This window comes from Cetorhinus maximus, chromosome 17, assembly GCF_964194155.1.
Source record: "Cetorhinus maximus chromosome 17, sCetMax3.hap1.1, whole genome shotgun sequence".
In the NCBI taxonomy this organism is placed as follows: Eukaryota; Metazoa; Chordata; class Chondrichthyes; order Lamniformes; family Cetorhinidae; genus Cetorhinus; species Cetorhinus maximus.
In genome coordinates, this window is record NC_135895.1 from 428,968 (window position 1) to 444,246 (window position 15,279).

The 15,279-nt window shown below is 43.7% G+C and overlaps 1 protein-coding gene across 1 annotated transcript in view; it reads right to left on the reverse strand.

Annotated features, from left to right (window-relative positions):
* Positions 1–317: 317 nt before the first annotated feature.
* The window catches only part of olfm3a (olfactomedin 3a), a 36,025-nt gene continuing 21,063 nt past the window's right edge, over positions 318–15,279 (reverse strand). The window contains exons 2-6 of the mRNA XM_078560631.1: positions 13,292–13,435; positions 9,074–9,229; positions 8,777–8,996; positions 7,820–7,926; positions 318–1,671 (exon numbers count right to left, since the gene is read on the reverse strand). Coding sequence (XP_078416757.1) covers positions 976–1,671; positions 7,820–7,926; positions 8,777–8,996; positions 9,074–9,229; positions 13,292–13,435 — 1,323 coding nt within the window. The 3' untranslated portion in view covers positions 318–975. The remainder of the gene's footprint in view (positions 1,672–7,819; positions 7,927–8,776; positions 8,997–9,073; positions 9,230–13,291; positions 13,436–15,279) is intronic.

Below are 15,279 nucleotides of genomic sequence, written 5' to 3' on the forward strand. Positions count from 1 at the left end.
TTGAGTCAGAAACTCTTGTAACATTTAAGTATTTAGATATTCACTTGCGTTGCCAAAGCCTCCAGGGCTATGGGCCAAGCGCAGGAAAATGGGATTAGTGTAGTCAGATCTTAGTTGACCAGTGCAGCCACAATGTGTCGAATGCCCTCCTTCTGTTCTGTAGACCTTTGAGTCTCAACGTACACAGTCACATTTCTCCCTTTCTCTCTCTGTTGGTGTCCCTGTATCCAGAGCATATCAGTCCATCATTCTGATCCTTCAAAACAGCCAAGCAACAGCCAAGATCTTGCACTCAAAATCCCAACACAGTGACTGAATATTTGATAACTTTTTTTAATCTTGCCATTTAAGAAAAATGTTGATTGCTGATACATTTTATAAAATAAATGAATTAGCTCTGAGAGAACAATGCAATAAAACAATGCAATTACATGATGCAGCGGCTGGAATTACATTCATCAAATACTGTGAACGATTGAAACCTATTCTATCTTACTTGTCAAGACATTGATAGAATTAGACCAAAAATTTACAGGTTGCATTGGTCCAGTCCTAAACTGCTGTACAAGCAAAGGATTGAGAGAAAAATGCCTAGTACTAATAGCAATTTAAGTCAGATGTCCAGTCCCCACAAGACTTGTTACTGTGGTTATAAAGTTATACAAAAGTTAGTTTATATAAACAAAACACTTGATTGTTTAAAAAATGAAAGAACAAAGGATTACAGATTCATGCAGCTCAGCTCCCCAAAGCCTCTGATTTTGACAAATCAGGCAAATGGACAGACTTCAGCTCATGTTTAGACAGGAATTGATCACACAGTGTTTACATATGGATTCAGTCCAGAATCCTGGAGCTGTGTAAGACCTGCATTACTTTCACTAGACACTTATGTCGGGAAAGGAAGGTTAGAGAATCTTGTCACTTCAAGGGGAAGTTTGTCGCTGAATAGATGGAATGAAAGCTTGTCCATAACTATTGCCGTCCTGGAGATTCTGGGTCCTCCTGGGTCTGAATGACATGGAACAAGGTAACATTGAATAACACTTGATGGCCATTGTTCCAGGCATACAGCATCCGGTCTCTGGCGTTGTAATCCAGCATGGAGATGTGAAAGTACTGGTTATGGAATGGGATGTCCGTGTACTCATAGCTCGAGGTCTTGGTGGAGTAGGCAAAGTAGACCTTGGCCCCGGTTAGGTGGGAGTTAGTGACATACAAAGTGCCACAAATCATGAACGCCTCACCAGCACTCCTCTTGGGATAGCCTGTGTTCCAGCTTTTCTGAACCTCCAGTGTCTGCTCATCCAGCTGGCTGATGACAATATTTCCTGCATTCTGATTTGTGGCATAGACAGCCCAGATTCCGCCCTCATCAGCCATGAGGTCAATGTCGGAGAAACCACCCCAGGTATAGGGGTAGATATTATTGAAGCCAGCATACTCCAGGCTGCGTTGGGCCAGCACTGAGCCTGTCTCAAAGTTGTACTTGACCAGTGTGTTGCTCTGGTACTTGTTAAAGTAGAGGGAGCCATTATAGACCAAGTGATTGGTTCCTGCCCAGGGGTATGGCAGGCGGTACAGCCTGTAGTCCTCTCCGCTCACAAAGGCTGCCACAGATTTGTACTCACGAACCACTTTACTACTTGTGTAACCATCCATGTACCATACCTGTTGGAGCAAAATACAGGCTAGGTCAGGCTTTAGACTCCAACAGCAAATGTACAGAGTCTTCTGAGAGAGAAAGAAAGGTAGTTTTATATTTTCTACACATCTTTTACAACCTCAGAACCTCCTAAAGTGCTTTGCAGCCAACTAAGTACTTTTGAAATAGATTCCTAGATGTTTACAGCACAGAGGAGGCCATTCGACTCATTGTGTCCTCGCCAGTGAACAAAGATCTGATTACACTAATCACGCAGTACACCAGTTGTGGCCTAACCAGCGTTTGATACAGTTCCAGCATAACCTTGTATTCTGTGCCTCGGTTAATAAAGGCAAGTATCCCATATGTCTTCTTAACCACCATATCTACCTGTCCCCCTCAGGGATCTGTGGATATGCACACCAAGATCCCTCTGATCTTCAATACTTTCCAGGGTCCTGCCATTCATAGTGTAATCCCTTGCCTTGTTAGCCCTCCCCAAGAGCATTATCTCACACTTTTCCCGGTTGAATTCCATTTGCCACTGCTCTGCTCACCTGACCAATCCATTGATATCCTCCTGCAGTTTACGGCTATCCTCCTCATTATTTACCAACCAACCAACTTTCATGTCATCCACGAACTTCTTGATCATATGCCCTACACTTAAGTCCAAATCATTTTGGGCCCCAGCACCGAGCCCTGCAGAACCCCACTGGAAACAGACTTCCAGTCACAGAAACATCCCTCTACCATTACCCTCTGCATCCTGCCTCTCAGCCAATTTTGGATCCAACATGCCACTTTGCCTTGGATCCCATGGGCTCTTACTTTATTGACCACTCTGCCATGAGGGACCTTATCAAAAGCCTTGCTAAAGTCCATGTAGACCACATCAAATGCATTACCCTCATCAACACTCCTGGTTACCTCCTCAAAAAATTTGTCAAACATGAACTTCCCTTAACAAATCCATGCTGACTATCCCTGATTAATTCATGTCTTTCCAAGTGCAGATATATTCTGTCCCTCAGAATTCTTTCTAGTAACTTCCCCACCACCAAGGTTAGACTGACTGGCCTGTAATTTCCTGATCTATTCCTTCCTCCCTTTTTTAAAAATGGGACAATATTAGCAGTCCTCTGGAACCTCACCTGTGGCCAGAGAGGATTTGAAATGACTGCCAGGGCCCCTGATATCTCTCCCCTTGCTTCCCTCAACAGCCTGGGATACATCTCATCCGGGCCTGTGGATTTATCCACTTTTAAGGCTGCTAAACCCACTGGTACCTTCTCTCTTTTTGTTAATTTCCTCTAATATTTCAGAGTCCTCCACTCTGATGTCTGTACCTGCGTCGTCCTTTTTCATTCTGAAGACTGACGCTAAGTATTAATTGAGGACTGTACCCACCTCTTCTGGGTCCACACACAGATTACCTCTATGGTTCCTAATTGGCCCTATTCTTTCTCTAGTTATTCTCTTGATCTTTATATATTTAAAAAACCTCTCTGGGTTTTCCTTTATTCTACCCACCAATGCTTTCTCATGCACTCTCTTAGCTTTCCTAATTTGCTTTTTAAATACCCCCCTGCACCTGTTATACTCCTCTAGGGTCTCCGCTGTATTGAGCCCTCGGTATCTTCCATAAGCTCTTTTTTCCTTAATCCAATTGGTTATGTCCCTTGACATTCAGGGTTCCCTGGACTTGGTCCCCCCCTTTGTTTTTATGGGAACCTATTTGCCCTGTACTCTCGCTATTTCCTCCTTGAATGCCTCCCACCGCTCTGACACAGTTTTATCTGCAAGTAGCTGCTCCCAGTCCACATAGGCCAAACCGTATCTCATCTTAGTAAAATTAGCCTTTCCCCAGTTTCGAACTTTTGTTCCCAGCCCAACCTTATCCTTTTCCATAACTATCCTAAATCTAATTGAGTTATGGTCACTATCTCCAAAATGCTCCCCTACTGATACGTCTTCCACCTGCCCGGGTTCATTTCTGAATATTAGGTCCAGATCTGCCCCCTCCCTTGTTGGGCTTTCTATATACCGGCTAAAAAAGTCTTCCTGTGTGCAACTTAAGAATTTTTCTCCCTCCCTACCTTGCACACTAAAACTATCCCAGTTAATATTTGGGTAGTTAAAATCCCCAACTATTACTGCCTTATTATTCTTACACTTCTCTGAAATTTGATTACATATTTGATCCTCTATCTCTCTGTTTTGGGGCCTATAGCACACGCCCAACAGCGTGTTTGCCCCTTTTGTGTTTTTTTACATCTACCCACATGACCTCATTCGATGATCCTTTCAGGATATCATCCCTCCTCACTACTATAATAGATTCCTTGATCAATATTGCAACCCACCCCCCCCTTCCTCTTCTTTCCCCCTGTTTCTATCTCATCTGAATACCCTACAACCAGGAGTGTTAAGCTGCCAACCTTGCCCTTTTAGCCAAGTCTCAGTCACATCTATGATATACTTCCAGGTGCCTATCTGTGCCCTCTGTTCATCTGTCTTGTTCCTCAAGCTCCTTGTATTAAAATATATTCCAATTAGCCTTGCCAAACTCACTCCTTTCTTATCCAGCCTATGTTTCCTTTGCCTTCCAGACTTACGAGCGTTTTAACTTCTAATTCCACCTCAGCTTCTCTCCCCTCTGAACTAATTTTCAGGATCCCATACCCCTGCCAAATTAGTTTAAATCGGCCCCAACAGCATTAGCAAACCTCCCAGTGAGAATGTTGGTCCTGCTCCTGTTTAGATGTAACCTGTCCAACTTGTGCAGTTCCCACCTCCCCCAGAAATGGTCCCATTTGGTCTAAAGCCCTCCCTCCTGCACCATCTCTCCAGCCATGCATTCATCTGCTCTATCCTTCTGTTCCTATACTCACTACTGCTTGGCACCGGGAGTAATCCGGAGATTACTACCCTTGAAGTCCTGCTTTTCAATTTCCTGTCTAACTCTGTAAAGTCTGCTTGCAGGACCTCATTTCTCTCTCTCCCTATGTCATTGGTCCCAATGTGGCCCTCAACCTCTGACTGTTCACCCTCCCCCTTCAGAATGTCCTGCAGCTGTTCCGTGACACCCTTGACTCTGGCACCCAGGAGGCAACATACCATCCTGGAGTCTTGTCTACGGCCACAGAAGCACCTGTCTATTCCCCTCACTAATTCCCCTACCACTATTGCCCTTGGACACTTCTTCCTCTCCCCCTGAGCAGCTGGACCACCCACAGTGCCATGGCCTTGGCTCTGATTGGCCTCCACAGAGGAACCGTCACACTCACTGTTTTCCAAGGCCGAAAAACGTTTTGCGAGTGAGATGCACTCGGGGGATTCCCTCACTACCTGCCTGGTCCCCTTCTCCTGTCTCGCGGTCACCCATTCTTTCTCTGCTTTCTCTTCCTTAAGCTGCGGGGTGACCACATCCTGAAACGTGTTATCCACAAACCTCTCAGCCTCGTGAATGCTCTGTGGTGCCCCCAACTGTCGCTCAACTCCAAACCCTGGAGCTCGAGTTGCTCCAGTCGGAGGCACCTCCTGCACTCATGGTCACCCAGACCACCAGGAGCGTCTAGGATTTCCCACATAGCACAGGAAGTGCAAATAATGGGACTTATCTTAACGAAATAGAATATGAACTCTTGCTTTTATTTTACCCTTACTCCTACTTGAGTAGAAACTAGATGCTGGATCCTTTAGATAGACTAGATCCTCTAGGTGCTGCTGACTGCCTGTCCCAGGGTCCTCCTCTCACTCTCTCCTCTAGGTGCTGCTGACTGCCTGTCCCAGGGTCCTCCTCTCACTCTCTCCTCTAGGTGCTGCTGACTGCCTGTCCCAGAGTCCTCCTCTCACTCTCTCCTCTAGGTGCTGCTGACTGCCTGTCCCAGGGTCCTCCTCTCACTCTCTCCTCTAGGTGCTGCTGACTGCCTATCCCAGAGTCCTCCTCTCACACTCTCCTCTAGGTGCTGCTGACTGCCTGTCCCAGGGTCCTCCTCTCACACTCTCCTCTAGGTGCTGCTGACTGCCTGTCCCAGGGTCCTCCTCTCACACTCTCCTCTAGGTGCTGCTGACTGCCTGTCCCAGGGTCCTCCTCTCACACTCTCCTCTAGACGCTGCTGACTGCCTGTCCCAGGGTCCTCCTCTCACATTCTCCTCATGTAGTCACTGTTGGAATGTAGAAAACACAATCAATTTGGCACAGTAAGATCCCACAAACAGCAGTGTGATAACAACCAGCTAGTCTGTGATGTTGATCAAGGGATAAATATTGGCCTAGGACACTGGGGAGTACTCCCCTGATCTTCTTCCAAAGGTAGCCATGGGATCTTTTATATCCACCTTGGTATTCTCATCGCAAAATGGCACATCGGACAGTACAGTGTTCCCTCAGTACTGCCCCTCAGTAGCATTTCATCAGTACTACCTCTCTCAGTGTAGGGATCAGACATTAGGGAGACCCTGCACTGTTACGAGTCTCACTGGCAAGGAGAGACGCCGCACTGTTCTCAGTCTCACTTGTAGAGAGCAGCTCCATTGCAGACTTTGGACAGAGACTGACCAGAGTGGCCGAGCAATCCCAGGAAACTGAACCTCAGGCTGGAACCTCCAACCTGACTTCAATCTTGGATGTTCAAGCAAACTCCTACTTGTTGCTAACTCATTCTGGGATATTGTGTTTTGGGATATTTATAAAGTACTTCCAGTGCAGAAACAGGCTATTTGGCCAACAGCTCCGTGCCCGTGTTTATGCACGAGCCTCATACCACCGCCCTTCATCTCATTCTATCGACATAGCCATCTGTTCCGTTCTTTCTCAGGTATTTACCTAGCTTCACCTTAGATGCATCTATGCTATTCAGCTACTGTCTGTGGTAGCAAGTTCCACATTCTCACCACTCTCTGAGTAAAGAAGTTTCTTTTAAATTCCCAATTGGATTGGAAGTGTGACTGTCTTACGTTTAAGATCAGTTTCACCTGTAAGTGGAAATATCTTCTATGTCTGCCTTTCAAAACCTTTCATATTGTTAAAGACCTCTATCCGGCCACCCCTCAGCCTTCTCTTTTCCAGAGAAAATAACCTCAGCTTGTTCAACTTTTCCTGACAGATATAATCTTCAGTTTTGGTATCATTCGAGTCATTTTTTTTACACCCTCTCCAATGCCTCAACATCCTTTTTATAATATGGAGACCAGAATTGTTCACAGTACTCCAAGTGTGGTCTAATTAAGAAACTATATAAGTTCAACATAACTTCTCTACTTTTCAGTTCTGTCCCTCTAAAAATGAACTCCAGTGCTTGCTTTGTTTTTTTATGGCCTTATAGCCTATGTTACTATTTTTAGTGATCTTTCTACCAGTAACCCAGACCTCCCTGTTCCTCTACCCTATTTAGACACTTGCTTCCTAAGCATTGTGGCAAAATGATGGCATAGTGGCAATGCCACTAGTAATCCAGAGGTCCAGACTAATACTCTGGGGACATGTGTTCAAATCCCCCCACGACAGCTGATGGAATTTAAATTAAATTAATTAACTTTTTAAAATCTAGAATTGAAATCCTTATCACAGTAATGGTGACCATGAAACTGTCATCAAATTTCTAAAAATGAATCTGGTTCACTAATATCCAACAGATAATCTTCATAGCAAAATGTACCACCTCACATTTATTTACATCATACATTCAATTATGCTCACACTCTGCTGGTTTATTAATGACTTCCTAATTTTGTTATCGTTTTCCTCTTTTTTTTTATTCGTTCATGGGATGTGGGCTTCACTGGCTGGGCCAGCATTTATTCCCATCCCTAATTGCCCTTGAGAAGGTGGTGGTGAGCTGCCTTCTTGAACCGCTGCAGTCCATGTGGTGTAGGTAAACCCACAGTGCTGTTAGGGAGGGAGTTCCAGGATTTTGACCCAGCCACAGTGAAGGAATGGCCGATATATTTCCAAGTCAGGATGATGAGTGTCTTGGAGGGGAACTGCATTCCTACATCCCTAATTTGGTGTTGTTCACAAATTTTGAAATTGTTGTTTATGTAAAAGGTGAACAGCATCAGTCCTTGTGGAACACCGCTTCCCACTGTTTGACAGTCCAAGTAACCTCATTTAATCCCTACTCTGTTTCCTACTTTGTATGCAATTTGCACTCCCCATGATACACAAACCTTGTTGTCTTTCTCTGTCGCAAGGGGATCCATCATCCATGCTCCAAACCTGGTTCCAGAGGTTTTCACTGTGATGGGAAGGCTGATTTTCATCAACTTGCCACATGCTGGAATAACAATTACCAAACGTTTCACTGGGGCTTCAATAATTATCACACAAATGACTTCCTAGTCTCCTGAGGAGGCCATCCTGGGAGAAACTTTCACACTCAGCTGCTCACCCAAGGCACCTGCTTTTCAAATAGGGGTAAATTTAAAACTAAAAATTCAGTGAGTGGTCAATCTATAGAACAGACTGGAAGCCATTGGAAGCTGGAAACTAGTATTGATTTATTCAGGTGTGAGAGATTTCTCCCAGAAAGTAAAAAAAATTGGGCTCTGGTAGCTGTGTAATTGGAGACCTGACATGTGGTGAGTGGAGCGAGTTTGGGAGGAACAGGTGACTTTGGCCCTATGGTTCCCAAAGCTCCCCCCCCACTGGGGGTTTCCCTCACCTCATGTCTGGGGGTGTTGTAGACTCATTGATAGAGATCGATCACTGTGATTGATAATCCTTGGATTATCTGATTACCATGATTGTACAAGGTGAATGGGCTGGATACTGATTCAATAATTCCTGGTCATGCAATTCCTCTGTTGGAATAATGAGGCCAATCAGATTGCTGCTCTGCCACTCCCATTCATTCATATCAGTGTAGAGGAGGACAACATGAAGACTGACTTATCAGTGTTTAAAAGGGAATGAGGATTTGAGAAGAAAGAGTATAAAAAGATAAGGGGATTGTCAAACCAATGGGATTAGAGTAGATTGGCTTGATGGGCTGAATGGTCACCTGTCCTGGGATTTCCATGATTATGAAATGCCACATTTAGCATCTGAGAAATGGCCAGTTGCACTTTCTAAGCAATTCAAGTTTCACTAGACAAATGCCATTGTTCCAAATATTGGAAACTCACAGAGTTTCTTCATGCAGTCATGAAGTCTGCTCTCCAGGTTGAGGACTCTCTGCTGAAGCTCTTCATAGTCATAAGCTCCAATTTCCTCCTGGATCCCAGTCAGCACTGCAGACAGATTCCTCACCTCATCTTTGAACTGAATGATCAGTTTGCTGTCCGTTTTGTATTGCTCCAGGACAGGGATCAGTGGGAGTAACTCCTCCATCTTTTCTTTCAGCTCCTGAAAAATGTCATCAGTCAGAATCCTAGATTCAGCTTTTGTTTTTCACTCACTGATTGTGAAATATTCAGTCCTACCTGGAAATGCTTTGTTAGAAGTGTCTTCCGGTCATCTTCAATTTGTCGAAATTTTCCCTTTAGTCCTTTCATTTGTGTTTCCATTTTTAACACATACTGAAAGTCCCTCTGTGTCCTCAGATTCAAGACCTCAATAGATTGAGACATGTTCTGCACCTTTAGTCAAACAATAAATAAGAAACTCAATCCAACAAAAACTAAAAATACGTAGGATTTTATGCAGGTGTATGTCATAGATCCCACAGAACTGTTGTAAAAGTGCAGGGGAGTTTTCACTGAAATGTTATTACATTATTGCTTTCTGTGCAGAAATTGGCCATGAAAGGCACTATATAAATTGTTCTTCCTTTCTTTCTAACACTTCACCAACATTGCTTTTTATTACTCATTCATGGGATGTGGACATCACTGGAAATGCCAGTATTTCTTGCCCAGCCTAGTTGCAATGTGAGAAGGTGGCGATGTGCTGCTGCCTTGAATCACTGCAGTCCATGTGGCTTGGTACCCACAGTGCTGCTTTGGATGCAGTTACAAGATTTTTGACCCATTGACAGTGAAGGAATGATGGTATAGCTCTAACTCAGGACAGTGTGTGGCTTCGAGTGGAACTTGCAGATGGTGGTGTTCCTATGTGCCTGCTTCACTTGTCCTTTTAGATGGTTGAAGGTGTAGTTAAAGAAGCCTTAACAAATTGTTGTAGTGCATCTTGTAGATGATATAAATTGCTGCCATTTTACGCCATTGGTGGGGGAAATGAATATTTAAGGGGGTGCATTGGGTGCTAATCAAGTGGGCTCTTCATCTTGGATTGTGTTAAGCTTGGCAATAGCATCACCATCACTGAATCTCCCGCTGTCAACATCCTGGAGGGTTACCATTGACCAGAAACTGAACTGGACCAGCCATGGAAATACTGTAAGAGGCTGGGAATTCTGCAGCAAGTAACTCGCCTCCTGACTCCCCAAAGCCTGCCCACCATCTACAAGGCACAAACGCTCCACTTGCTTAGATGAGTGTAGCTCCAACAATATCCAAGATTGACACCATCCAGGACAAAGTAGTCTGCTTGGTTGGCACCCCATTCAACACCTTCAATATTCACTCCCTCCACCAATGACATACAGTGGCAGCAGTGGATTTTGGATTTCCAAAAGTTGTTCGATAAGGTACCACATGCAAGGCTACTTAATAAGAGCCTATGGTGTTGTGGGTGGTATATTAGCATGAATAGAGGATTGGCTAACTAATAGGCAGAGTTGGAATAAGGGGACATTTTCAGGATGGTAATCTGTAACTAGTGGAGTGCCACAGGGATCAGTGCTGGGGCCACAATTATTTACAATATAAATGACTTAGATGAGGGAAGTGAATGTACTATCGCCAAGTTTGCGGGTGACACAAAAATAGGTGGGAAGGCAAGTGGTGAGGATGACACAAGGAGTCTACAGAGGGATATTGACAGGTTAAATGAGTGGACAAAAAAGTAGCAAATGGAATATAATGTGGGAAAATGTGAGGTTATGCACTTTGGCAGGAAGAATAGAGGAGCTGAATATTATTTAAATGGAGGAAGGCTGCAGCACAGAGGGATTTGAGGGTCCTTGTGAACAAATCACAAAAAGCTAACATACAAGTTCAGCAGGTAATAGGGAAGGCAAATGGAATGTTGGCCTTTATTTCAAAGGGAATGGAGTATAAAAATAGGGAAGTTTTGCTAAAACTATACAAGGCACTAGTTAAACCACACCTAGAATACTGTGAACAGTTTTGGTCCCCTTATCTAAGGAAAGATATACTGGCACTGGAGGCAGTCCAGAGAAGGTTAACTAGATTGATCCCGGGTATGGAGGGATTTTCTTATGAGGAGAGGTTGAGTAGGTTGGGCCTGTACTCATTGGAGTTTAGAAGAATGAGAGGCGACCTTATTGAAACGTATAAGATTCTTAGGGAGCTTGACAGGGTAGATGCTGAGAGGTTGTTTCCCCTGTGGGAGAGTCTAGGAGCAGAGGGCATAATCTCAGAGTAAGGGGTCGCCCATTTAAAACAGAGATGAGGAGGAATTTCTTCTCTGAGGATAGTTAACCTGTAGAATTCTTTACTGCAGAGGGCTGTAGGAGCTGGGTCGTTAATTGTAATCAAGGCCGAGACAGACAGATTTTTAATCAGTAAGGGATTATGTGGAAAAGGCAAGAAAGTGGAGTTGAAGATTATCAGATCAGCCATGATCTTATTGAGTGGTGGGGCAGGCTTGAAGGGCCAAATGGCCTACTCCTGCTCCTATTTTCTATGTTTCTATACACTGCAGCAACTCACCATGGCTCCTTAGACAGCACCTCCCAAACCTACGACCTCTACCGCCTAGAAGGATAAGGACAGCAGATACTTGGGAACACTACCACCTGCAACTTTCCCTCCAAGCCACACACCATCCTGACTTGCAACTATATCACTGTTCCTTCACTGTCGTTGGGTCAAAATCCCGGAACTCCCTTCCTAATAGCGCTGTGGGTATACCCCTGGGCTGCAGCGGTTTAAGAAGGTGGCTGACCACCACCTCCTCAAGGGATGGACAATAAATGCTGGCCTAGCCAGCGACGCCCTCATCCCATGAAAGAATGAAAAAAAGCTTCCTGAGTGTTATTGGAGCTGCACTCTTAACATACAAGTGGAGAGTATTCCACTGCACACCTGACTTAGGTGTCTTGTAGGTGGTGGACAGGCTATGGGGAGTCAGAAGTTGAGGTTACTCACCACAGATTTCCTGGACGCTTCTCATGCCCGGACTCTTGTAGCCACAGTATTTATGTAGCTGGTCTAATTAAGTTTCTGATCAATAGTGACCCCAGGATGTTGATGGTGGGAAATTCAGTGATTGTAATGCCATCGAATGTCAAGGGGAGATAGTTAGTTAGATTCTCTCTTGTTGGAGATGGATATTACCTGGCACTTATGTGGCATGAATGTTACTTACCACTTATTAGCCCAAGCCAGAATGTGCACAAGTCTTGCTGTTTGTTGGGATGGACTGATTCATTATTTCAGTCACAGCTTCCCAAACTGTGAGTCAACTACCAGTGGGATCCTGAGACTGAAATTTAGAGTTGTGAATTTAGAGCTCGGATTGAATGCTACAGCTGTGAGGCCACTTTAAATCTTCGCGTTTTAGTTTCTATTGGTGGGCGTGGCCTGAAGGACTGAGCGTTGAGGCCTGATTCCTGCAGAAAAAGGCTGTGAAAAGCAAAGTGTTTTAGTCAGACTAGGTTTACAAAGTATCACAGAATCTTAATGGCACAGGAGGCGGCCATTCAGCCCATCATGTCTGCACCAGCTCTCCCAGTGAGCATCATGACCTAGTGCCATTGCCCTGCCTTTTCCTGTATCCTTTCACATTAGATGATTATTTGAATAGAAATAATGTCCTCTTGAATGCCTCGATTGAACCTGCCTCCAGGCAGCGCATTCCAGACCTGAACCACTCGCTGTGTGAAAAAGTTTTTTCTCACGTCACATTTGCTTCTTTTGCAAATCACTTTAAATCTGTGCCCTCTCGTTCTTGATCCTTTTGCAATTGGGAACAGCTTCTCCCTATCTACTCTGTCCAGCCCCCTCATGATTTCGAGCATCTCTATTAAATCTCCTCTTAGCCAAGGAGAACAATGCCAGCTTCTCTAATCTATCCTCATAGCTGAAGTTTCTCATCCCTGGAACCATTCTTGTAAACCTTTTCAGCACTCTCTCCAATGTGTTCACATCCTTCTTTTAATATGATGCCCAGAACTGTACACAATATTCTAGCTGAGATCTAATGAGTGTCGTATATAAATTCAGCATAACCTCTCTGCTCTTGTACTCTATGCCCCTATTAATAAAGCCCAGGATACAGTGTGCAGTTGATAAGACTCAGAACTATGTGGGTAGGCTAGAGTTTAAATAAACAGTTGCAGAGTTCTCGTGGTTGTGTCAAGCATACTGGAACAGACTTTCTAAATACAGGCAAGCATTACAGAAAAAAGTCTGCTGCAAGCTCCTGTTCAATCATCAGCGAACATCTCCACTTTTATCCTTATGACGGAGGGAAGTCCATTGATGAAGAGCTGAAGATGGTTGGGCTGAGAACACTACCCTCAGCAATGCCAGCAGTGATATCCTGGGACTGAGCTGATTGGTCTCCCACAACCATCTACTTGAAATATGTGTTCAATGGAGGACCAGATTTACCTTCTCCAGTAGCTGACGGAGTTGCCTGCTTCGAGCATCCCTTGAACACAGGTTCTGCTCTGGAGCCACGACAGTACAAATGCATCGCCCATCGGGATCCTGGGCAGAGCTGTACACTTGCCAGCCATCCTTAGGACTGATTGCCTGTGGGAACAAAGAATAAAGGCTAGAGATACCATACCAAAATTCAGCAATGCTCATATAGAGCGATCAGTTGTTAATGTTTAATTCAACCTCTTTCCACTGTACATAGGAACAGGTGGGGATCATTCAGCCCCTCAAACCTGTTCTGCCATTCTGTGAGATCATGGTTGATCTGTACCTGAACTCTACTCGCCCATCTTTGCTCCATTTCCCTAAATACCCTTACGCAACAGAAATCTATCTGTAGTTTTTGATGGTTTGATGATGTTGGAAAATATCAGACACCAAACCCTCTCTCTTAGCAATTGTGAAGGAATGCAGTTATAATTACAGAGTTATAAGAGAATCCAGCTATAATTAAGGAGTTATAAGATTAAAAGAGTGATTCTGCTATGAAGTAGGGATTAAAAAGTAAGTGCAGAGTTAGTTCATCTGCTGGACAAAGGTTCAAGAAGTTTATAAACATGCCTGGGCACAACAACATCCTATGGCATAGAATATGTTATATCCTCTAACACAAAGTAGTCCTGATAAAACAGGAACTGGTCTCTACATCAACTCAGCAAGGCATTGATAAATTGTAAATACCACATTCTAACAATTGTACCCTTAAGGATGACCATAAATAACTTGTAAACTGATTCCTGGAAACTGAGTGTAGTGACCACTATCTGCACCTCTCAGTATCCTGTTTGCTTGAAGGATGTTGACTAAAAGGACGGATGTTGATGAAAACAAAGGATGTTTTCCAGCATGAGTGCTCAACATGCTTCCTGCTAGTTCAGTTCTTTTATGGTATAAATTTTGAAACCACACAGTAGGATTTTTAAATTCATTGGATTCCCTCCAGCGTCTCTCAAGTTAAAGGTAGTTGCTGTAGTGTAGTGATGATAGTTCTATAATTGGAATAGAGGTATCTTACTATACTCAGTAGCTTTCTACTCGGGGATTTAAGGTAAATGCTACTTTAAATATTGATGGATATCTTAAATAACTCTCTGTAACATTAATAAGACTTAGATTCGCTATTAGAAACAAGATTATACATTTTTTCCTAGAACTATCCAGTTTGCAATCACCATCAAAAGTGAAATGAATGTTTGGTTCATTAATAAATCTTATTACAATTCAGAAAGTATATTGTCTCATATAGTCTCCTATGTCCAAACTCAAAAACCCACCCCATTGTTGAGGAGAGAAGCCCCATACCCTTATAATACCTGGGTTGTTATGATTTAGCTAAAACTTGTTAAAATGGCAATCTGGAAGATGGTAATATTCCTTTCATTCAGGAGGAGTTAGATCAATTCTTCAGAATCATTTGAATGTCTGTGAGATCTCTCTTTCTCAACTTTAAGTGAGAGTAATCATCGAGGAGTACACCTGATCTGGAATAGTCCAAAAAGGGCCTAGTATAATGACCCACTTCATGTCGCACAATTACCAACATTATGTTACAGACGGGGGAGGAGGGTTGGGGTGGGATCATTAATTTGAACAGCACTAATTTCTCCTCTCACCGCCCATCTATAAACAGAAAGGTGTTTTGATTTGTTTCCCTTTTTATAAGCAATGGCGTATTTCCCAACCCCTCGGTTTTTGTGTGACCCAATTCTCACAGTGAACTCAAAGGGCTAGTTTATTTGCACCCACCCAAAATGTGAAAGAGAGTTCGCAATGTCCCCCTCATATACATATAGTGAAGAGACAGATGGATAAAAGAAAGACTTACAGTACAGAGACCACAAAAATAATGAAATATTGTTTCACATGGGTTCCAGAGTACAGAATCAAAGTCCAATGAGGTATTCTTTCACGGAGGTCAGTGGGCAGAAAATGAATGC